General features: G+C 40.7%; 1 protein-coding gene across 4 annotated transcripts; it reads right to left on the bottom strand.

Annotated features, from left to right (window-relative positions):
• Positions 1-2,075: 2,075 nt before the first annotated feature.
• On the bottom strand, positions 2,076-23,432 carry STIL (STIL centriolar assembly protein). 4 transcript variants are annotated; one of them, XM_075037058.1, is made up of 16 exons: positions 23,023-23,432; positions 21,291-21,398; positions 19,538-19,653; positions 19,240-19,427; positions 18,015-18,262; positions 17,123-17,206; positions 16,912-16,998; positions 15,111-15,258; positions 13,815-13,924; positions 12,866-12,980; positions 10,988-12,046; positions 9,460-9,625; positions 8,446-8,671; positions 6,307-6,496; positions 5,435-5,688; positions 2,076-3,576 (listed from the first exon to the last, which is right to left on the bottom strand). In XM_075037058.1, exons 2-16 carry the CDS (start codon positions 21,380-21,382, stop codon positions 2,754-2,756), a joined length of 3,906 nt encoding a protein of 1,301 aa, XP_074893159.1. In that variant the 5' UTR covers positions 21,383-21,398; positions 23,023-23,432; the 3' UTR covers positions 2,076-2,753. The 4 variants fall into 4 exon arrangements, with proteins under 4 accessions (XP_074893159.1, XP_074893161.1, XP_074893162.1 ...); XM_075037060.1 differs by lacking the exon at positions 23,023-23,432 and adding an exon at positions 22,964-23,011; XM_075037061.1 differs by lacking the exon at positions 23,023-23,432 and adding an exon at positions 22,496-22,706.
• Between the last annotated feature and the right edge of the window lie 187 nt (positions 23,433-23,619).

Raw genomic sequence — 23,619 nt, forward strand, 5'->3', positions numbered from 1 at the left:
GGGCACCCCAACCCCGAGCCTAAGAGGGACCCTGGGGTGGCAGGTAACGGGCACCTTTCCTCGGCACTGCCCTGCCAAGGGTGGGCTTCCCGGTCACACCGAGCAAGCTGGGGCTCGCCCCCTCTCCAGGCTTTCACGAGGCGAAGAGGGAGCAAGGTCTGCCGTGCGGAGCACCAAAATTATAGGGAATAATGAGGCCAGTGATGCTCCAAGCAGGCCCAAGACCTTTTGAGCAAGCACTATAAACCTCTTCCTTTAACTATAATAAAAGATAGCTAGAAACAACAGAAGCAAAAAAAAAAAAAAAAAGAAAAAAGAAAAAAAACAACAATAAAGCCTTAAACCGTGCTGCCCCTCCACACGTGTCATCGCCTGAGCAGGCAATCGAGCCAGCGCTTGAGTTTGGTCCCCGTTGCTCAGAGTTAACAAAGCCAGACCTGGCTCTCCGGGTGTTTTTGACTCCAAGCTGCAGTAGATGCTTCAGGAAAAAAATCCGGGCATCTTGAAATTACTCAGCACTACACCATGAAAGGAAAAATGCCGCTTTAGGGAAGGGTGGTTTTTTGTTGTTTTGGTCAAGTGAATTAGTATTTCACTCGCTCAGAGGTTGCTGTCCAGGACTGTATGATTTGTGTAACTTGATAAAACACCACACCCTTGTCCTGAGCTGTGTGCAAGTAGTTTGGCTTTTGTTTTCAAATTGTTTCTAGCCCTTCAGCATTTGAAGAAAGTCTTCAAAATATTAACCAATACAACTGTCATCTTCCTGTGTTTCCAGACATTTTACAATAGGAAACAAAGAACAAAACCCTACAACAATAGCTCAGAGGTATGAATTGCCTCATTCATCTCACTGGAATGTTCAAAAACATTAACTATTTTTTGACTGATTCAGCAGAAAATGTGCTGCCAGATAATAAGCTTGTGCCTGATCCAGGGGAGATTCAGAGACTGAGAAAGGTTTTATTTTTCAGCACAGCAAAGTAGCACCTTTCCTGAAAGGAAGCAAATATTCTTGTTGATGGAAGAGGCTGCGTGAGAGGAGAAATTCTGACACGGCTTGAAGGGAGCTGCTGCCTTCCTCTCCGTACTGGCTCTGAAATAGCAAATGGCTTATCTCACCCCCATTCTTAATCCACAAAGGCCCACAAGGGTGGTAGATGCTGGAAAAGACTCCTGTGTCCTTGTAATAAGTTAATTAGCAGTTAGTTCATGGTATGTTTGAGTGGGCACTAACAGTGCAGTCCTTTAGATTTGAATGAGAAGGGCCTGGGACTTCAGTGTGGGGTGTTTTAATCTCTAGTTTAACACTCTTAGAGCAGGAAAGACAAGGTCAGCACCATAGGCTGAACTTCTGTTGGGACAATGCCATCATTAAAACAAAGTTTGCTCAAACTCACATTAAAGCACATTGATGCGGTCCGGCCAGTGAGAAAACAGATGGCTCGACCGACATTCAGCACTGTTCTCCCGTCAGAAACGGTGGGAATGGGAATGAATTGCTGCTTCCAGTGCCAGTATCTCATTTCCAAGACCAAGAGGTCAGGACAGAGGTGCGCTACACCACAGCCATGCTCGCCGAGCTGTATCCTCAGATGTACTGTCAAACGCAGGCAGAGCTGCCACGGCCAGCATAGGGCACCTGGGGTTGCCAGCACCAGCAGGTTACTATGTAGCTGACACCACACAGTAACCACAAAAACACTTACTACACCAAAAAAAAAAATCGAACAAAAAAGTCAAAAGTCTTAATAGAAATGGAATTGTTAAACAATAAATAACTGAATTCTTCAACTTGTGGAATATTATCATCACAGGGTTACAGAAAAGGGCTGCTTCACTAATAGACTGTAGCACTTGATGACAGAATATTTGTATGTTAATACAGAACAAAGGAAATAATTTAGTTTTGCTAACCCCACCACCTACTATCGGAATTTTTGAAGAGTTCAGTAGCAAGTGACACCCTCACCCTTCCAGTTAGCCATTCTAAACGATGGATGGAAGGTAGCATATGTCTTAAATAAAGGCTACATCAGACAACTGAAGATTTTTTTTTTTTAATGGAACCTTTGACCTTTATGAGCAATATGTACTTCTTAAATAAATAGAAAACATTCATTCAGAAAAAAAAAAAATCACAAAAGTTTTAAAAGTGCTAGTTTTTCCAATTTCCTTCCATGATTTCATGATACAGAGAGTTACATGTGCCATTTTGGCTGAATTCAAAATAATCTGACGCAAAGTAAAGCCACGGTTATACTTCCCTTCCCCCCAGACACAACCCCTCCCCAGTAATCCAACCATTTCAGCAACTTTCTAGAAATTAGTGCTTTAGCTCTGTTACCCCTGCTCTGCCACACACAGTATCGATGGCTCACAGTTGGCACAAACATGTAAGAGTCAGTGTTTTAAAAAAAGTCAACAGAAGAACATTTAAATAAGCATCATTGTCAAAAGTGTATTTAGAGTACATTTCAGGCTCAAGTTGATTCACCTTTTAGATACTTTAAAATCACGCCTAACTGTAAACAAAGTGCACACATACTTCAATGCTGATCAGCACCGATTCAAACCAGGCATTTAGAGGTGGCTGACCCCAACCTGGGCCAAAAACTCAGTTCTGCAAGTTTTACATTGTTACAACAGAGTGACCTCTTCAAAGACAATTTAATCCTTAGTTTCCTATAGTCTTTTACTGAGGTGTCCCTCTCAGGTTTGTAACAGTGGTTGCCAGCCATCTCGGGGGATGTTCAGAACAACTTTGGCAACTGCCTAAGTTGTTTCACATCAAGAATGGTGCCAATAGAATTGATGCTGTTTGACTGGTTTAATGTTTCAAGGGCTGGAGTATGCAGATTTCCAGGGAAGACCTGAATGTCTCCTTCGTCTTTCCTACCAGGTTGTTCAGTGAATTCAACCCTCCCAGGTAACAATTTGGGTTTTGATTTTAAATCCTTTAAAATCTGAACGGAGTTTTCATCTGCTTGATCTGCTCTGGGAGGAAAAATTTCATTTGTAATATTTCTTAATACAGGGCTGTTTAGTTCTGGTGGAGAGGCATTAGTAGTCAACTCTCTGCTGTGACTCTTTAGATGAATTGGAAGTCTTCCATCAGTTCTTTTGGATAATTCAGTCTGGTGATTGAAGCCATCCAACACAGGGGTACAGTTTTTGTCCAGCATGCTTTTGACAGTGCCAGAATTGCCATCTTGAACCTGCAGTTCCTCTTCATCTTCACTACTGTCATTGCCCTGTATCAGCCCATATCGCTTCATGTACTTCTTGGTTGCAAAAGACATATTGTTTGGTGAAATTAAGCTAAAACCCACCATGCTCTTGTCCATATTTGTATGCAAGATGTCTTGGAAAGAGAAATCTACAGGAGGATTTTGGCCTGAGCGACTGAAAGAAAGTCGAGATAACTGATTTTCACTGAGATACTTGAGTGCTATAGCGTTCGCTTCCATGCTCAGATCAACAACATTAGGAGTTAAGCCACACATGCTGACATTGGCAAATGACATATAATTTAGTCCAGGAACAACTGCTTCAGGATTTATGCACGCTAAGATGCTGAAATAAAGCATCAAAAAGTTAGTTTAGCATTACAGGAAAAGTATGCATTTTACAATATAATCTCATAATTTCATCTTGCTTGCTGTACTAAATTCTCCTTCCTTCTGAACACCACAGCTCAATCAGGTTGTTCAGTGCCGAGATCATACGTTCTGCACGTACTAAAAAGCAGCTCTCCAGCTACTCGCACCGATGGTATTCAAACACTGGGTTAGAGAATTGATGATACTCCCTTCTGATTTGATCTTAACCACAACCCTCGTATCAAGAAGAACCCGCCTCTAGCAGGTTTCAGAGCTGGTTTTGTTTTTAAAGCAGGTTTGAGCTTTTGGTCTATTCTCACCAGTGAAATGTGACATTATATGTCCCTGATGCTGAGACTCTAGAATCAAATTTTGGGTTAGATGGCAGTATCTAGACAGAAGATACAAGCCCAATGACAGAGACCAAGAACATCTCTTCCTTCCCAGTGCATGCCAATTCCCGGATTTTTACAGAATCTGTTTCCAGAAGCCTGCAAGTTTCTAGTTTTTCTGTCCTTCGGTAAGGGAAACGTTCATTTGTTCTGTTGTTTGGTACACCAATTTCTTGTATACATTAGGTGTTTAAAGACTGAAAGGACAAGCTCTGGTACACTGGTAGTGGTTATAAACCAGTGCACTTAATACATGCATCATATACTAGTTCATAAACCCAAACTCTTTGTGTTGAGAGTTAAGAGTCTTCCTATTCCACTGAGCACACATCCTGAAGTTTGCTTAAGGAGAACAAACTCCTGGCTCAGACGAACAACCACAAATTATGCTATGGAGTTGCACTGTTGTTTCCTTCTCTACTGATTGGTAGACCTTTTCTCAGAATTGTTTATATCAGTCATGAAAGTGGCAGAAGGAAGAATGCCACCCTGCTCCCCAGGTTTGAAGAAAAAACACCAAGAATTCCAGTTTTGTCTCATGTCAATAATATGCTAATAATTGAACCCATTAAAAGAACACTGACAGACTGTCCAGCCAGGAAGGTAGCCCAAAAATTCCAGAAAAATGCCTGAAGAAATTCAAGTGAAAAGGAGAGAAAAGAGCTTAGAAACTGTATGACTGGAAACAGCTTTTGATACATAGCTGAAGAGAAGATTAAGTAGGAGATGGTTAGATTTTTTTGTTTACTAACAGTTATATACTAGTATCAAGAAGACAATAAGAATGAAAGCAAAGCTGTGCCAGGCAGTCAGCCTATGCCTAAGCAGCTACATAAGTAAATTCCCGTGCCTCAAACACTTTCTTCAGAAATTACTGCTGTTCCTTCTCCTGTTTCATCAAGGCTGTTTCCCTCCCCAGCCACTGCACCCTCCCTGTTTCAAGTCAAAGCACTCAGAATCAGTTTTGATTATATATCAAAGCCTTGATAACAATGTCACTTATACTGGTGAAGTGCAAGGCAAGGGTTAAGAAACAGTGATGAAAATATATAGCTGCTTAACATTCAGCCTCCCAAGTCCAGTGTTTCTCTGGAATACCTTGACATAGCCCAAAGGACTGAATTTACTCAAGCAGCTTTGTTATTATTCTAGGGAATTGTGTGCTACTGCATGCACAATACTTTAAGAATCACCAGATGCTTTAACAGCTAGAGCTACTTGTGTTATATTTAAATAATCTGAGTTTTGCTAGCAGAGCTCTTAAACCTCTCTGAAATACCCATAGCATGAGCCAGTGTTTCATCTTTGCAGGAAATGTGGATCAAGTTGCCAAACAAATCCCCAGTGACAATGAACACAGTCCCTTCTCTTTGCTCATTGATCCAATCTTCATTTTTGGTTGGATTTACAAATTACTACTCAAAACAACTAGTATTTTACCTGGCATTCTCCACTTTGTGTGTGTTTGTCTTCATTTTGCCAGGCGAGTCAATTGTCACTCCAAGACTCTTCAGCTGTTTGAGCGTAGCACTAATCACACTCTCCTTATCCACCACTCCCGTGTCAGTCTCTGAAGCCATTTCTGTTTTATTGTCAATATCCTGATACTTAGGACCATCATCATTAACAAATCCTGATTTTACAGACAAGTGATCTTGCTCTTCTGAGGACCTTAAGAGGTGGTTTACTTGGCCCTATAGGAAAAGGGAGCAGGGGACAGACCACATGGACAAAAACATCATGACATGCAGCAATTGTCAAAATCCAAAATCCGGGTTTATTCTTATGCAACTTAAAATACAACTAGATGGGTTAACAGCTTATTCTGACAAAGGAGCCAAATTCAGATTCGGTTCAGGTGCAGTCACGTAAACTCCCAGCAGTGTAGTCAAACACTGGAATATCTTACATTTCAAACTTTCTGCAAGAGTTTGCTCTGAATTTAAACACATCACATACTGATATTCTTCAAGATTTAATGTACCTGCCCTTTAAGGGACTTGAAGGTAAAATGCTGTGCTATTATAAAGGGCACTAATTTGGGAAGTTATCAACTGACATTATCTTTGAACTAAAAAATTATTATTTTTTTAGACAGTACTCCATGTATGCATGGAAGGGTGAAGTACAGAATAACCACTTAAACCTTAAAAAATGAAAAACCACAAACTTGGAACCTTTCTGTAGAGCATAACATGTGAATTTGAAAACCGCACACAGTTTTCATTCATGCCAATACCACATCGTAACTTCAGCAGTGTGCTGTTTTGACTGTTGCATTCAGGGCAGAATATCAAATTTACATGAATTACCAGTAAGTCCTGGTAAAGCTTCTGATCCTCTGATGGATGCCGAGGCAGCAACGAGGCAGGTGGCTCCGAGTTTGGCTCCCTTGTTACCACCAAGTGGTTGCTGGCTCCCTCTGTTGGCTCTTTCTGTAAAGACACGCTAATACTTTCTTCCAAGGATGAACTGTGAACAAGTGCTTGGGAAACGTTTCCGCTTTTGAAAGAGAACAAAGAGATAGCTAGATATTTCCTTGAAACAGAAAAAACACAAGTATTTCTATGCGTACCTTATCTTTTCACGAACACAAGAGGAGAAAAATCGAGTACTGGAAACAGATCCTAACCACTTCTTGGTTTGTCTACTGCTTGAGGCTTTGCTCCTTTCTGCAGTCATTTTCTTTCAAAAGTCATTTGAGGACTGAGGAAATACACCTCACGGTGTGAAACTACAACAGCCTGACTAGTTTTTCAAAAGATGATTTGAAAATGACAATGGCTTCTCTGGACTAGTCAAAACTCAATGACTATGTCTTAACCTTAAAGCAGATGAAATTGAAGTTATTAACAATCTCGAGTTTGTCTTACGTTTTCAGCATTTTTATGGACACTTAAAAGCCTTTAGGAGCAACTATCTTCCATACGTTCTGAAACATGACTTATTCAAAAAGCCATTTTTACCAAGGTAACTGATAACAAGATTCCTGTTGTATTTTAAAAACGCTTTAAAAACTTCAACAACACTGTTACAAGTACACACATACACAATGCACTGAGTATCATGAGCTGATAACAAACACCTAGTTGAAATACTTCTCGATAGCAGATGTGAAAGGGGAACCATGATCTATCCTGAAGTTTCCAGATAAAAAGGGTAAATGTTCTAGAATGAGTTACAACGTGATGCTCCGCATCCCCTTCAGCTAGCTGGTATGTGCGTCGCATAAACCGTTTGAGACCAGACATATCAATAGTACTATCATCCCGAGGAGATCCCTAAGTGACCCTCCTCCCCCTTCCTGTTCCTCCTCAGAAGACAACTGTAAGATAAGGGAATTTCAGAACTCAACTGATCAATTGCCTGTGTTGAAAGCGATAAGATTTAAATCACGTGACATACTAGATAGTCAATGTAGGTTATCAGTTACTGTTACACTAGCAATTATTCATCATTCCCAAAAATGTTTCCCTCCTCCTCAAAGAAATCTGGGTGGTGCTCTACATTCTTATTATAAGATACTTATACAGCTATTTTACAGGTTTAAGGTTCTCTTCAACTTAGATTCATAAGATGGCATCTCTCTCAAATACAGCGTTCAAAAAACTGATTTGAATCAGTAACATTTATGGTAGCAGTATATGTTTGCAGATAATACTTTAATCAAGGACTATGAATATTTAAGTTATAGCTTAATTATCATCTCTTTCCCAATATGATTATTTTAAAAACCTAATTTAACTGGAAGGGTATTCCCCCTCCTTTGGCTTTTTATACTTAGAGAATATTAGATCATTAAAAGTGCTAAATTGTTGAGCTATTCCCTGTGTAAAAATAACATCCATATAGATAATTAAAAATATTTTTAAAATCGCTTCCCAAATTAGTCTGAGATTAGTCACTGCACTATAAAGAATCTGAGCTTAAAAATAATTAAACAGCAGTGAAGTTGGTACCTGCATTCACTACACACAAAGCAATTAGATGTAAAAGGTAGAGAAATTCAGGGAACAGTCATATAATCATAAACTCCTCATCCTAAGCCCCTCAGAACTGAAAGGGTTCTGAAAGCTGCTGACAGGGGAAAGCCAATGTAGAAAAACAACTGACTACAGCAGTGTCCCTTTCCCCCCTCAGGATTTAAGGTAAGAAAGGGAATGCTGCCAGCACTGTACATGCTTTTACAAGTTAAAGGCTTTTGCCATCAGCTGCTGCTGATAGGTAGGCTAGCTAAACGTGCATGACCGATAAATGCAGACTCTAAAGGCAACTGTGTTTTGGTAAGCTGTACAATTTGAAGCATAATTAAAAAACAAAGAAGTGAAAGAACACAACAACTGAAGTCAGGTGACCATTTATAATTCCTGAAGAAAATAACTATGAAAGTAGTAACTTATGAAAGGCAGTTCAGCTTCTTATGTGAACAACAGATATTTCTGGCTACTTACTGGAGAGTGTTCTGATTAGTTCCTTCTTCCACAAGATGAATACTGTCTACAAAGCTGGGCATGTCAACCACCTTTAAGGAAGAAGCAATACTTGTATTACTTGCATCTTGTTCAGCATTAATTGAAATGCTTATGTCTTCCTTAGAAATCTCTCCATCCTCTTTTTTTCCTTGTGGTATGGAGTCATCTTGTTTTTCTGAGGCTGTATTCCAAAATAAGCTAGCACCTAGAAGAGAACGAGAGATTTATCCATTTAAGGAAAGTTATTACTATCTTCTGAGACCCTCTGGTTTCATAAAGCTAGAGGAATCATTTCGTCACATTCAGGTTTTTTCCACCATTTTAGAAGTGATTTAGTGTTTAGAACAGCTAAGAGTTGCCAAAACATCATTCAAGTCCTAGTTTCTTCCAAAGTGTACTTGATGAAAATAAATAGTTGTATTAAAGCATTTTAATGCATTGACCTTGAGCCAGTTCAAAATTTTCTTCCAGACTAATCACAATATTTCCATGGATTTAATATTCCCACAGATTAACAGGAACCATTAATATGTAACTTTACAGACACAGCTGCCTAACTTGCTAAAATCAAAGCTAATACAGTCTCCTCTCCACGCATGTAAATGCATGCCTTCCAAAAACCATCAATAATATATTTAATAGAACACCAGATGGGATAGAAGCTATTACTTTTCAAAACAGTGTATTAATTCAGAAAGACATGTGGATTTTTTTCTTTCAATAAGGTACAATTTAAAATAGAAGACCTTGCTAAGGCTATTGGAAAAAGAATTCTTCCAGTGATGGCAATCACTGCCATTGCAGCCCAAAGACAAAAGCAGCTCCAGCCTAAACTTGCAAAAACACCTACAGAACTTAGCTATCTTTGTGTATCTAGGTGCATGTTTGCATACATTCAGCGTTTCTGCAAAACATTTCCCCCCATGCCCAAACAAATCACAGAAACATCCAGAAAAAGCAATGCCAGCCTATTTTTAAAGAATAAAGCGTTACCTGTGCTCACAGCAATGCTCACACTTTTCCTCATGGGGGAACCTGGTGAGGACTGTGTTTCCATAGAAACAAGGTCCCCTTGCTTCTCAGGCTGCGGAGCATGGCCAGCTGCAGCTGGTTCAGAGGAACAAGCCTGATGAGCCTGTGCTTCCAATAAGCGTTGGATCTGTAACGGTTATCAGACAGTTATAATTTGTACAATAAAAAAATAAAGTATAATAGGCAAAAGTGAATTACTAAATTAGGCCCCTCTAAGATCTGGATTCGGATCCAGGCTGCATTGCCACAGAAGTCTGATAACCTTCCAGTTCTCAGCAGTGCATGCAGCATAAATCAAAACATCAATTCTGATATTGGCAGAGCTAGCGAAGAAAAGGTTTTAAGCATGCTGGCAGAACTACACCAAGACAACTTGAGTAAAGCCTATTTGCACTACACTTGTTGGAAGTATTCTCTGCCCCTTTCATTCACATACAAAGCCTATTACCGACTTACCAGCCAAGCATTTATATGCCAACTGTCCCTCCACCATGCTAAACCAACTTTGTATTAATTACAAAACTAAGCACTTAAATGATAAAATTAAGGTTGCCCAGGCGATCTTCACTCTAGTATTTGCATCCACCCTGTGCACTGATTAGTTCACAGCTCCATGGAGAAATATCATAACAGTGAAGGCTGCATTTATGCAATAAGGAGAGGTTTCCCTCTGTCATGCACAGCCCATGCTTTAAGAGCTTGATTTTACATACAGGAACTATATCTAAAGCATATTTCAGGTGTAATTTTCTAGTTTAAGCGGGAAAAATATGTATTGTGAGCAACTTTCCTACTCGTATCATTCATCACCAGCAGCAAAATTTAAACTCTTGCTCTTCAGCCCCAAATCATACCCTGCAAAATACAGGGCCCACATGCTAACTCAGGAGGCTGCTATTTTGAAGAAACTTAACCTGGTATCAAAACCTAATTTAGCAAGACCACCAAAGCCCAAATTTCCAGTGCAGCAACAAACACCTGATGAATCCTGCCAGTCTGCTGCAAACAGACAACTGAAATTTTCAAAGCAACAGCCTCAACGGCTCAGGAATCTGCAGGCTTGAAGGCGGGCAAAGCAACACATGAGAACATTCTGTGCTTCACCTGTATGCTTACAACAATTCCAAAGTTTATAGCCTATGCAGCAAGTTTTTTTACATAGACAAGCATATGTATATGAAAGTATTTATACAGAAGGCATATTGGTTTGCATTATAAACAGCCTGCTAAAAGGGAAACCTTCATGTTATAGAAATACGATAAAAATAAACTCAAAATTTAATCAGGCAAGAGTCAAATAGTTTTCATTTAAGGGACAGCAATTAGCAGAGGTAATCAGGACCCCACTCCATCCCCAAACTGCAGCTGGTATGACAGGCTCTCTTGTTCCAACAAGGATAGACAACAGTTAATTTAATTCCTTTGGCAGGGGAACTATCAAAGCATAATCACTAAGAGGGCAGAGGAGAAAGCTGCCATTTCCACAAACCTGAGCTTGAAGTAATTTGAGTTGTCTATCTTGTTCTGTAAGAACCCGGTATGCATCTGGAGATAATCCCATCATTCCATTATCTGATCCTGCTTTAGAAGCAAGCATGTGCAGGCACGGTGAGTGGGCTGCACAAAACTGCGGACTAGAGGGGCTTGCACTTGAAGGCAGTCTTATTCCAGGTGATAAGCTATTGTCGAGAGAACAGTTCCCCATTTTCCCGTGATATCCCACGCTTATAGGGCTGCTTGTGGTATACCCTGGATTGCAGCAAATATTTGGGCAAATGATATTTTGATGGAGCACTGTACATGGATTCTGTTGAGCCATCTCTGATTGGATTTCTGCTCCATGTTTGGGGCTCATTCTACCGATTCCTTGCCATGAGTTTATTGGATTATATTGGACAGAAGCAGGAAACTGACAGTTGCATGCACTGGCTGGACAGCAAGGTGGCACTTGAACTGGCACCTGCAGTTCTGGTGGTCTTCTGCAGCTCTGTGGTGAAAAAGCAGAGTTGTAGAGGACTGGCTGCTTAACAGCAGGAAGCTGCTTGGCACAGGATATTGATGTTCTTCTACTTGGAGGCTCTCCCTGCTGTGCGACTCCATCGGGATTTAACACAAGTCTTTCTGACGGCTTTCTGGGGTGATGCACAGATGTATCCGGGGAAGGCCCACTACAAGGGGTTGAAGAAGAAGAAGATCCAGAACTTTTTCTTGATTGAGGGCAAGCTTTCTTACAGTGCAGCTGTTGCTGTAGTAGAGCTTGCTTTCCTCTGGAAGGCCTTGAAGTCAGAATTTTCTGGTTTAAATGGTTTGGTAATTGCCTCAAAGAGGGATCTCCCGTATTAGCAGAAAAGTTTTGCTTGTCTTCAGAGTGCTGTGTGGGGTAATATGTAGATCCCAAGCACCATTTCTTTTTAATAGGCTGATGCAGTGCTGAGGGTAGACTTTTAGCATTTGAAGTCCCCATAGGCTTAGATGATTGTCCTGATTCTATGAAACTCCCATCCAAAACAAGTGACAGTTCAGGAACTGAAGGAAAGATCCTGGTAACCTGAAGTGACAATTACACAAGCAAGTTTAAGATAATTTTAAAATACTGTCTTTCAGCTCTTCACATACAGAATTTCAAAGAAAATGTTTTCATTTAAAATCAATATATGACCACTACCAGCTCCAAACCAACTACACATTGAATGGTTTTCTAAAGATTGGAGAATTCAGATACAGAAAAAGCAGCAAGATCTCTAGGAGCATTCTTAGAAGACAAAATTGCTTTCATGTGGCATAATAGTAATTTCTACCAAAGGAATGCTCCATGTCATCCTATAGCGCATTTCAGAGTATGGATCTTTCCCCTTCAAGAAGTGGACTACATGTTCCCTCTTACTATTCCTAGACCCCATAGATATGTGCAACAGAACATATTTTATAATCCACAACTGTCACATCCTTCTAGACCTATGCTGTACGAGGGCTGCTATTTCATTATATTTGTATACCTTTCAGTAAAAATGGGCAGACCAGCAGATCTTAATTTCATTTACCCAGGAATACACAAGAAAGTTTGCTGCCTCTGTCTTTGCCTCAGACACCACGGCTCTTCCATTTAATGGTAGCAAGATTCCCAAAGTAGAACCTACTATCTCTGTTCCCAAATCCTAGCATATACAGGAATTTAAGTGTCTATAACAGTGGAAAGAAAGACAGGCTAACTAGAGCAGGAGTTGGGACTCTTGGCCCATTTCTTCAGTCCTGTTTTCCCCTGCTAGCTTTGAGACAGTAGCTTTACACTCTCCAGTCCCCTTACAAAGAGTTTTGCTGCTCTAAGTGTGACATCTGAGATGCCTAGAACAGTTATTTACTTAGTTACCTGTTGACTTGCTGGGTGAGGACTCGGAATTGGCCTGGGGGATAAATCCTCATCTTCTACACCAGAGTCGTGATCGCTTGCTGACAACTTACTGGGTGAACAGCCCTGGGAAGGACTAAAACCAACATAAATCAAACTAAAAATGTTTGCTTGTCAGATTTGGCAGCAATAACATGAATCTTCATGTTTTTCACTGTGCCATCTACAGTGCAATATCAGCATCATTTTTTCAAGAAGCAGTTGCTATGTATCTCCTCTGTGGTTAGCTAGGGAGTTCACACAGCAAACAGTTTTAAGATCAAACAGTGAAAATGCAAATGATGCTTTTGGGCAAAAAGATACTAACCCTCCCTCCCTGCACCCTCAGACATATACACCTTTTAAGTGACATTCTAACAGCAAAACACTGATTTTTATTAGGAAGATAGGGAGTGCTACAGTAAAGATTGTAACATTGTTTAAAGGAAAATAAAGGCCATTTTACAGTCATAGATAAAAATTTGATGGATAAGTCAGGTTCTTAAAAATCCCTAAGTTTCAACCTATCCAGGTCTCGCAGCTCTGAAAAGTTGGAAGGAAAAAGGAATTTTTACCAACTTAAGTAAATTTCAGTTAAGAGATTTGCTCACAGGACAGATCTCACAGAAAGCTTAATACAGTGAACTAAGCTCCATCAGCAAGTAAGCCTTTTTAGAAACATCCACTGTATAAACAACAACCACGAGTATCAAGAGTAGAACTACGAGTAGTTTCTCTTGCAATACGGTCAGCTTGACCATCTTACTTGAAGAATATTAACTCTAGGAATAAACAAAAGCACATACACAGATTTTAATGCAAGAAGATCACTGAATGCACAGCTAAAGTGACAGCTGCCACAGCAGAGGCCAAAAAACCTCATCCAATAAACATTTAGTTTTTGTTTATAAATGACATATCAAAGATTTACCTTCTGATAGGAAGTTTCTTGCAAACTCTGCTGAAGAACTCAGTTTCTGCATTTTGGTTTTCTGCACTCAACTCAAACTGGATAGGGCTCTTGCCTGAAGGTTCAACATTCTGGAATGAAATTCATTGTGAATACTGTGAAGCATGAAACTTTCAACTTTTAATCACTGAGGTACTACCCCCAGAGAAATAGTTTTAGGGACATTTATATCTGATTATTTGCTGCTTGTCCTCTACTTTCAATTCTCAATTCTTTCACCACTACAAAGAGGCAGGCAACTTCCCTTCCTGTTTAACACTGTTCCCCCTGCTACTCTGTAAAGTAGCTGGCCTAATTATAGCCATGTGCAGATGCTTCCTTGCTCTAACTGCTTAGATACTCTTCCACAAGCCTTCACCACTATAGGAAACAGCAACTGTTCCTATACTGTTTCACACACCACAGCTGGGCAAGTCCTGGAGACAACAGAAATGAGCCTCTGTTAAGAAGCTTGTTGTCTTCAGAGAGCTAAGCCGTACCTAGGCTAAAGATGGAAGGCAGTCCTGAATAGGGAAATTTAATCGCACAGAGAACAGAGTAAACAGCCCAGGACACACATTACATTAGTTGCTTCTCTGCCAGAGCATAGGAGCATTTATCGAGCAGATTAACAATTCTACTTCAGGTTCTGTACAGGCCTAGGAAATCAAGTGAGAAACTGATATTTCCTAGAATTTCCTCAAACCTTATTAGTTATCTCCCAGACATTGTATCAAATTCTTTCAAAGAGTTACTCTGCACAAAGATAAAATTGTTCCTGCCTTGTTACTGTAGCGCAGCAAGAGATCTGAAGATTAGTAGCTACTGAATTCCCATTTGCATTCAACTTCAAACAAAGCACAAATACCTAGCTTTGCTCTCCAGAAAGCACCAATGTGCATCGCCCATAGCAGTTCTCAGACGCATCCAGCATGCACATTAGCACACAGCATACCACATTAACAAATGCTATAGGAAATCAGAATCTCTGCTCCTAAAGCCAAAAGATCACTAGTAAGAAGAAGCACTAACCAAGTCCAGCACAGCAGAGTACATTTTAAAAGACAGATTCTAAATGCTGTTTGGAGGTCATCTCTCAATTTGAGAGACAAACTGAATTTACAGTAATCACTGTAAAAAGATAGCTTTATAGAGCTACATCATTTTCAAACACTGCAGTTCCATTTGGGTCACATTATAGTGACCCCTTCTTTAAGTACTTACACTAGAAGTCAAATTTTAAAGTACCATGATGCGGTAGGAAACCAAGCCACTTACTTTGAAGAGGTGTACTGTTTCATTGCAAGTTAAAATCTGAAACCCTAGTTCAGTCTGTCCACTGCATGGAACGCACTCATAAAACTCTGGTTCCTTGTGTGTCAGTGAATAAAGCACAATAAGAAAACTCTGAGATTCCGAAAAAACCCTAAAATAGAAAAAAACCACATCTTAAAAAAACCATAAGAAACAGGAAGAAGGCCCTTAGTTTCTCAACATACCGAGCAAACTATCACACAGTTTAGCAAACTGGTGAATCACTGCATTTTGAGTGGTACTGAGCTATAGATGAAGCAGATGGACTTATGACTGATGCCACATGCAAGAATCTAAGCAAAGTAGAGAAATAGGAATAATTCATCTACTTTCTAGCTCAAACCTTTAGGATCACTTAGTATTTTAAATGAATTCCTGGAAGACTTCAATCATAGCATAGAAGAAAACATCTGTAAAAATGATAATGTGATTTATTTTTTTTTAAATAATTCAGTTGAAGAAGCATTATAAAGACACTTAGCATTTCAGTTATCCCTAAACATTCCAAAAATGCTCATTGGCAAACAGATATTTTTTTTTTTTTTGAAGAAAAATTGTACTGAAGTTTTTCCTACAGCAACAACAGTCAACATTTAACACAAAAGAGCAAAGATAATGAAAATAACGTGCGTTTCCAGAAAAAGGTAGTACTACTTTCAGAACAATTTTTCTTTTTATAGCACTTGTAATACACTTGTTTGGGGGGGCGGGGGGTGTTTGTTTTTTCTTTAAATAATACATGTGATAGAGAAAACAGTAGGAACAAGGTGCTTGAAAAACTCATTCACACACAACTTTAAAATTATACTTACAACTTAAGAGTTAAAAATATATGATGCACAGATTAAGTGGTTAGTCAGCAGAGGTTAATTCTGTTTGCATGGTTCATCAAATCTGCCTAATCCACTTCCAAGATGGAATCAGTGAAAGTTAATGAGAGTCAAGCATCTCACTTGCTTATCTAATAATCTAATTGGGCTCTTATCTGTATTTGAGCATATTTAAATTGTTAAGGGAAAGAAGTCTATTCTGTAATTACAGACACATCTGTTCACCAAATGTGGTTTTGTTTCATAATTTAAAAGCAAGTGTGGTTGAACAGAATAAATTCTTACACATACAGCATATTTTGAAGTTTGATTTACCTGAAGACCAATTTTAAACTATATACACCTGAACTCCCTCCCAGCTTCCGTATAATTAGAACTTGGCAAACATTACAAGTGAAAAGATGTAGAGAATGAGGAATGATTATCTACTAACACCACAATGAAAAAAAAAGTCAGAATGCATAAACTATAAGAACAGAATATTTAGCAGGAAGTCATAAAAAGACAGTATTAGCTGCAAATCAATATGCTTCAGTATGTTGGTCAGATACAAGTGGGGAGAAGGCTTATGTCAAAGAAAACACCCATGAGAAAAGTTCAAAACCAAAACCCCACCACTGTTTAAACTACTGTTTCCTGCTTACTGCTTCTTATTTAAACTAAAATGCAGTGACCTTAATGATATTAATGTTTACCCTCTTCTGTCTTTGAGGTATCAGCCCAGCTTTCTAACACTTCGGTCATACAAGATTTGTGAAGCAGAAGTCAAAACCAGAAAGAACAATTAAAACAGACAGCCTTACCTCCTATATAATATATAAAACACAGAATTCCCTCAAATATCTTTGAACAGAGCCCATGCTGCCATGCATTTCTGTGGAATATATTTTTAGGCAGCCAATAGCTTCTATATTTTATCTATAAAAGTGACTTGCCTTTCTTGAATTGAAGAACTGAATAAATATCGCAAGCAACAGGCCCAGACTTGAGGACTACAGATATGAGTAACTCCACTCAGCCAACTAGAAGTAAGAAGAAATATCCAATTAGAGACAGTTCCATTACCAAGTTTCCACTACGTAACCCCTCAAATACATCTCAAATAAATATGTGTATTAATCTATACAAACAGAACCAAACACTTACACTCCAACTAACGGCAGAGCATAAGCTTTGGGATCAGACTCAAGCAGCAAAAGCAATTTTCGTGTCTGGTCCATGGTAAGGTAGCTGAAAGAAAGCAGAAGTTGGGGTTTTTTAGTATTTTGGAAGGCAGTCTTTCAGAAAAAAATCCTGAAGAGATAAATACAAGTTTAGAAAATACTGTAAGAAAAAAAGTTCAGGGAAAAGAAACCAAAACAAAACCCCACATTCTTCCTCCATACTTACAGCAACTCCTCAGCTTTCATCAATTCCCTTTACATCAAAGAATTATTAAGGACAAAATGTGCTTAGTATTATGGTATTCACAACAAATCCAGAAGGGCAAGTCATGTGACATTTGAAGACTAACTTTCAGAGAGGCATTCACAAAGTCTGTTCAAATAAAATGTCATTCAGTTGCTTCAAATTATTTCCCTGATATATTCTTATTCACCCTACTAAATTAGTTATCAGTCAGAATGACGATTCCCCAATACCATCTTATAAGCATGATTAACAGAAAAAGCTTTGGTTCACATTCATCTGATTTTCATTCTAGGGCAAGCACTGATATTGTTTAAAAAGCTGAATGCTGTTTATATTTATTATGTTAACTAGAGGAGTGTCCCCCTGCCCCAGTAGGAAGATCCTTCACCTGAAGTCAAAAGCAAGAAGAACTCCTACTGAACTAGTTAAGGTTTTTGCCCCACCCCATTTCTTGTTCCTTGTTTAAAACGTTTTAAATTTTTCCAAGTCCAAGAAGTTATGTTATTTTTATGCCGGTTATTTTACTAAAAAGTAAAGCACTGGTTGAGGTCTCGCATACCTACCTGCTTTAGGAAACGCAACAAACTGTCAGGCAACTTCAATAGCTTTAGCATCACCCTTTACTCACCCACATTTATAAGTTCCTTGAACTTGTGCAATATTCATAGGACTGTTCAAATTTCTTGCTAGAGCTGTGGGAATAATTGGGACAGACTTCACGGGGGTGTATTCCAAAATATTTGCTGCAGTAATAGAAGCCCAGTGAAAATTAAAATGTAGATTATCCAGGTTTTCTGTGAAAACAATGTGAGCTCTAACACTGAGCAGTTTAGAAAGATCCAGTGATTCTTTACTGCACAGACTGTGCTGCAGACCCTGGAAGTAGAGAAAAGAGAAGAGAGTTAAATACACTAAATTGTCTTCATATGACTACCATGATTCAAGTTGTATTACACTAGGAACTCAAATCATTCATCGTAGCTACTATTGTAGTAGGCACTGTATAAAAAGCCATTAAGCCAGGTCTCCAAAACTCATGGCTATAATGAATAACATAAAATACACTTGAAATTAAGCTATGCATATCTTAGCATTGTTTTATGATGTGGTAAAAAACCTGAGGTTACTTACATTGTATAAAAATTAATAAAATAACAGGCAACTGGAAGGCTCAAGGTGATCTGTCAAAGTTTTCTTACTTGCATTCAAGAAATTTGTATTTTAACATCTGGATGTATCATCATGAGAAAGTTTACATGTGAAGTAAGCACTATTTGTATTATGAAATACACACAACTACAGGCAAACATTTACAGGAATAGAAGGTGTATTTACTAGATTATAAGTCTACAGCAGACCACAGAAGCAACAGGCACACATTTCAGCTCTAACTACTAACGTACATAGACTTTACATGCTTTCTTGCAAGTCATTTGCCTAGCAATACTGTATCAACAATTGCACAAATACTGCAAGTCATTCATGATAGACATGAAAGAAAAAGCTGGTTTTTCTTGTTTAAGTAAGTTTGCTGCAATCACTGTTGTCTTGCTGGTTTTGGTGGTCAGACCAGCTGAAAACCTTTGGTCAGACAGCAATATTTTAGTCCAAGATTAAAGACTGTGTGATCCTTAAACACCTGTGAAGACTACCTGATTTTAATAGTTTCCGATACACTTTTCAGTGACACTCGAGCAGCTCATTTCACATAACCAGCTAAATAGTCTTGCTTCAGCCACAACTTTGCTGTGTTTGAAATGAATGGCAGCTGGAAATCAAGCCCTGTGCATAGTCTAGGCTCTAGCCTAGAGGACAGTTATTAAGAGACTCAAAAGTTGCCAAGAGCAGCCTACCTTGAAAGCCAAGCTGATATCTTCAGCACTGTGCACTATAATACTGTCTGAAGAAAGTCCCCAGGCATTAACTGTACATGGAATCAAAAAGTCTCCAGGAAGAGATGCAGTTGGAATTTTGCCCGATCCACCAGCAACTTCTCGACCAGGATCAAAGCGGTCTATTGTTAGCGTTATGCCTTCCCCATCTTTACGATAAATAAATAAAGAAAGTTAGAGTCCAAGAGCAACTCAGGCTCCTTGATAACAGCTTGCTCAACCAACCAATACTGTGTGTCTACCTGATGTTTAAAGTTACCTTCATCTACTGCAAGAGTCCCAAGCAAAAAACAGGAAAATAATTTCTTTTCGCTCTGCTTAGCATGGCGATAGGCAAGTCGCAAGGTTTTCTCCACCATAGATAACTTTGGGTTTCTAAAAAAGAGACAATAAGCAAGTTTCAGACCCAAATTATTTTTAATGCTTTTTAAAAAAGTATTTATTGTATCGCAATAGCTTCCACTCTTTTTTCTTTCCTTTAAAAAGAAAATACTCAGAAATAGCCCAAAGCTCTAAACAACAAAAAGGTCAGAATTTTAGCTCCTGTTCTGTGCATCACCCCAACTATTCATATTCAAGCAAGACGTATTTTAACTGGAGCAGCTTCAAAGAATACTCTCTATGATCATCTCAACAAGAGTATTTTGGCTTGACTAGTCCAGCAAACCAGCATCAGAGGGGAAGCAGTTTTTCCTACGGAGAATAAATGGGAAAGAGAGAGAAGAGCTTTTTTCTCTGGAGAATAAGCAACAAGGAGCGGGAAAAGCTTTTTCATCTGAAGGGCAACATTGTCACAAGAACTAGAGATGAACACAACTGAATTATTTTAATAGAAGGTGGATAAAGTTAGAAACACTAAAACCAAAACAGAGAACCTCTAAAAAGTCTCCTAAGTTTAAAGAGCAGAATAGGCCAAAAAGCTTAACTGATTCTGATGCAGTGTTCTCTCATTTTAGCACAATACTTAGTGTGCATACTTACAGCAGCAGCAGACTGGGCTCAATGACACAGGAATGCAAGTACGGACAAAGATTAGGTAATTATAAAATCACTATTTAGTGAAAAAAAAAGGTAGTAGGTTTGGAATCTAGGACAGTAAATATATCAACATTATTTTAGCTTGAGACAGCTTATCTGATTTTGACTTGGAAAGAGGTCAAAGTTGAAAGTGAAGCTACTGGTTTATGTGAATACTGTGGTGATGGCTCCTATCCCACCTGCTCAAGACTAACTAAGTTTAGTGCCTCCATAAAAATAAAAGCAATTTATTTTAAACTTTGTTAAAACTTGAAGGTTTTAATATTAACTCAAAGAAGATTATGTGGCAAGTACAAGTGGAGGCCCCTCTGACCTGTATGTAAGAGCTGTCCACCCTTATATGCACACATATGCATATACTTGGTCTAATAATTACAGTACGAGCTTTGTAACATACCCATTTAAGTAACAAGAATCAATTTTTACTCTCCATTTGTTTTACAAGTCAGGTTTGGAATACCCTGCCCTAGAAATTCACAAGTGCTTCAGCTTTGCCTCTAGACGCATTCTAAACAAACAAACAAAAAAAATCAAAACTTTTGGCATTTTAATCCAGATTCCTGAAGCAAGCAAAATGCTTAGTTTTGAGTTTTACTTGAAGCTCCTATCTGTATCCAGTTTGTCAAAAACATTTTTTTCTCTGTAAATATTTAGAGACAAGGAAAAACATGTTAAAGAAAACTACAAATATGCAGTTACTTCTACACCTTTCCACATGGGAAGGAAACTGAAAGAAATTGTAAGTTCCTTTAGACTGAGGCACCTCCAACCCACTTGACTGCATTACACCACAGAAAGGAAAATTCTCAAGTCTTTGCAACGAAAATCCCTACTTACTTATAACGAACACACCGGTTGCTTCTTTTTCCTTTGTGCCTTGTCATAGACTAGACTCAGAAGATAAAATGAGGCTTTGAATCATATAATTCTTAATTTATTTTAACCTTTAGCCACTTAAAAAAGGTTATTCATACCTGTAATAGGTAATATGTGAGCCAATGACATCACCCATAGGGACTGGGTCCCAAAGTGCACACTTTGACAGAGGGAAACTGAAAGGGACCATCCTTTCGGGAACAAATCTAGGAAGATCACAGAGATAAGAAAGGAGAATGGATTAAGCTTAGTACTTTCAAACATCATTTATAAGAAGGAACAAAGGAGTAACACTGTAAGAAAAACAACAAATAGGATACATAAGCTGTCAGTACTTTTTTTGTTTCAAGTCTAGGCCAATGAAGCAGAAACTTTTGCTGTGAAGTTGCCAAGGATATGAACTACAAAGTCAACACAAAACTCTCATTTTCCACCGACGGTGCCTTCATGTAATCTTGGAAGATGTGTAGGCCAAAATATAAGTTTGCAGATAAAGCTCAAGAAAAAGTTGCTCTGGATATACTGTAGGAAAGGAAAAGGATATCAGTCATTAGACACTCCCACGGCACACAGAAAATCTTAATTTAGCAAACTTAACATTGGGTCAGCTTCCAAAAGCCCTGTTTTAGTCACTTTTTAAAGTCAGCATTCAATCCACTTAAGCTTTGAAGACTTCTGAAGTAAAGCCTTAGCTTAACTGAAATAATATAGTGCAAAATTTGCATTCAGCCTTCAAAGAGGCCTGAAGAAATTAGTATCCAATCACATAAACATATTTACACAAGCAGAATTACTTTTTTTAAGAGTTGCCTAAACCGAGTATATTAAGTGAAATACAAAACATTTGACAGTCCACATAATTCGGCAAATATCTCAACACTTTTTAACAAGAACTCCCTTCGTAGTTATTCGAAGTGTCAAACTTCGCCACTTTGCATTTCCTTCAGTTCCCAGGAAAGAACTTTCTCTGTTTTTAAGGCGGTCCCCTAAGCAACTCGCCTACCTCTCATGTTTTCAGCGACGGTTAATTGATTCCCATTAAAAGCTAAGCGCCCATCAAAATAAGTCCCAAATTTAGGCTTGTAAAAGGGAAAACTTTTTTTAAAGCCCTACTGTTTCACGAGTTTTTGGCAAGCACGGATGAGAAACACACCCCCCTAGCTCTCTATAACCCGAGCCGCACTCCCAGAGCGGCATCGGGCCCAGCGGGTGCCCCGACGGGCTGGGGGGACACGACGCACCACCCCCCCCCCCACTTCGCGAGGAAGGGTACGGCGGACCCTCCCAGGGCGGGAGGGTGTACCTCAGATCTGGGCCGGGCAGAACGGGGTCCACGCAGGGCGGTGGCAGCTCTGCCCCCTCCTCTTCACCCTGCCGCGGGGCGCCGGCGTGGGGCAGAACCCAGGAGCGGGGCCCGCCCGCAACAGCCCCTCCCTCAGGCGGGCAGCGGAGGGGGCCTGCCAGCGTCCCCTGAGGGAGGAGGGGAGCGGCCACTGACACCCCCTCCCCAAGGCCTGACTACCGCCGCACTCCCTGCGGGGAGGCACCAGGAACCGCCTCGGCCTCCCGGCGCGGCAGGACCAGGACCAGGACCAGGACCAGGACCAGGACCAGGACCAGGACCAGGACCAGGACCAGGACCGGGCCCGTCCCCTCCCGCCCCGCTCCAGCGCCTTCCTCAGCCCACCACCGACCCCTCGTTCCCCGCCGCCGCCAGCCGCCGGCCAATCAGAAGGCAAAACCGGCCGCGCTCCCGCCCCCCGCTCCTTACTCCGACCCAATCGGCGCACAGGTGGGGGGAAACGGCTCGCTCGACCAATCAAAGCGTACCCGGGGGAACCAACCGCCAGCGCGCGCGCAGGGGATTTAAAAACGCCAGCGGGCTCACAAACGGTCAGCGGGGAGGGACGCGCAGGCGCAGTGCGGCGCGGTTGCTATGGCAGCGCGAAGGCGCCGCCGCCGCCATCGCTCGGACCGGGCCGTGAGGGAAAGGACCGGGTTATTTCAAAATAAACCCGACGCAACCGTCCTGCCCCGGTCCTGCTGGGGGGGTCGCCCCGGTCCTGCTGGAGGGTCGCTCCGGCCTTGGCCTTTCCCCGCCGGTGTCCCGGAGCGTAAGCCACCCACAGCGCCCGGGGCTCCGTTAGGGCCTGCCCCGGTCACAGGCTTGTGGCAACCGGCGGGGCTCGGTGGCTGGTTGGGGGTGCGGCAGGTCCCTCACGGGGCAGCCCCCCGGGCGGCAGCGGTACGGCCCGGTTGCTTCGCCCCGATCCCGGCGGTCAGGCGCTGCCCAGGCCGAGCGTTCACCGGAGGACGGTGCGTCGCCCGGTTGCGCACCGGAGCGGGTTGGGAGGAGAAGCGCACGGCGGGCGGGAGAGGGGGGGAACGTCGGACCGGATGGTTGAGCGGCGGCTGGCGGCCCTCGCG

This window comes from Buteo buteo, chromosome 10 (assembly GCF_964188355.1).
Source record: "Buteo buteo chromosome 10, bButBut1.hap1.1, whole genome shotgun sequence".
Taxonomy (NCBI): Eukaryota; Metazoa; Chordata; class Aves; order Accipitriformes; family Accipitridae; genus Buteo; species Buteo buteo.

What these genes read in the sequence shown, in the direction of transcription:
- STIL (XM_075037058.1), bottom strand. Translation starts at nt 21,382, where the DNA reads ATGGTCCCTTTCAGTTTCCCTCTGTCAAAGTGTGCACTTTGGGACCCA. An exon ending in TCACATATTACCTATTACAG is followed by an intron (nt 19,654 to 21,290) that starts GTATGAATAACC and finishes TCTCTTTTTTAG; the next exon opens with AAACCCAAAGTTATCTATGG. An exon ending in TCAAATTACTTCAAGCTCAG is followed by an intron (nt 9,626 to 10,987) that starts GTTTGTGGAAAT and finishes TAACCGTTACAG; the next exon opens with ATCCAACGCTTATTGGAAGC.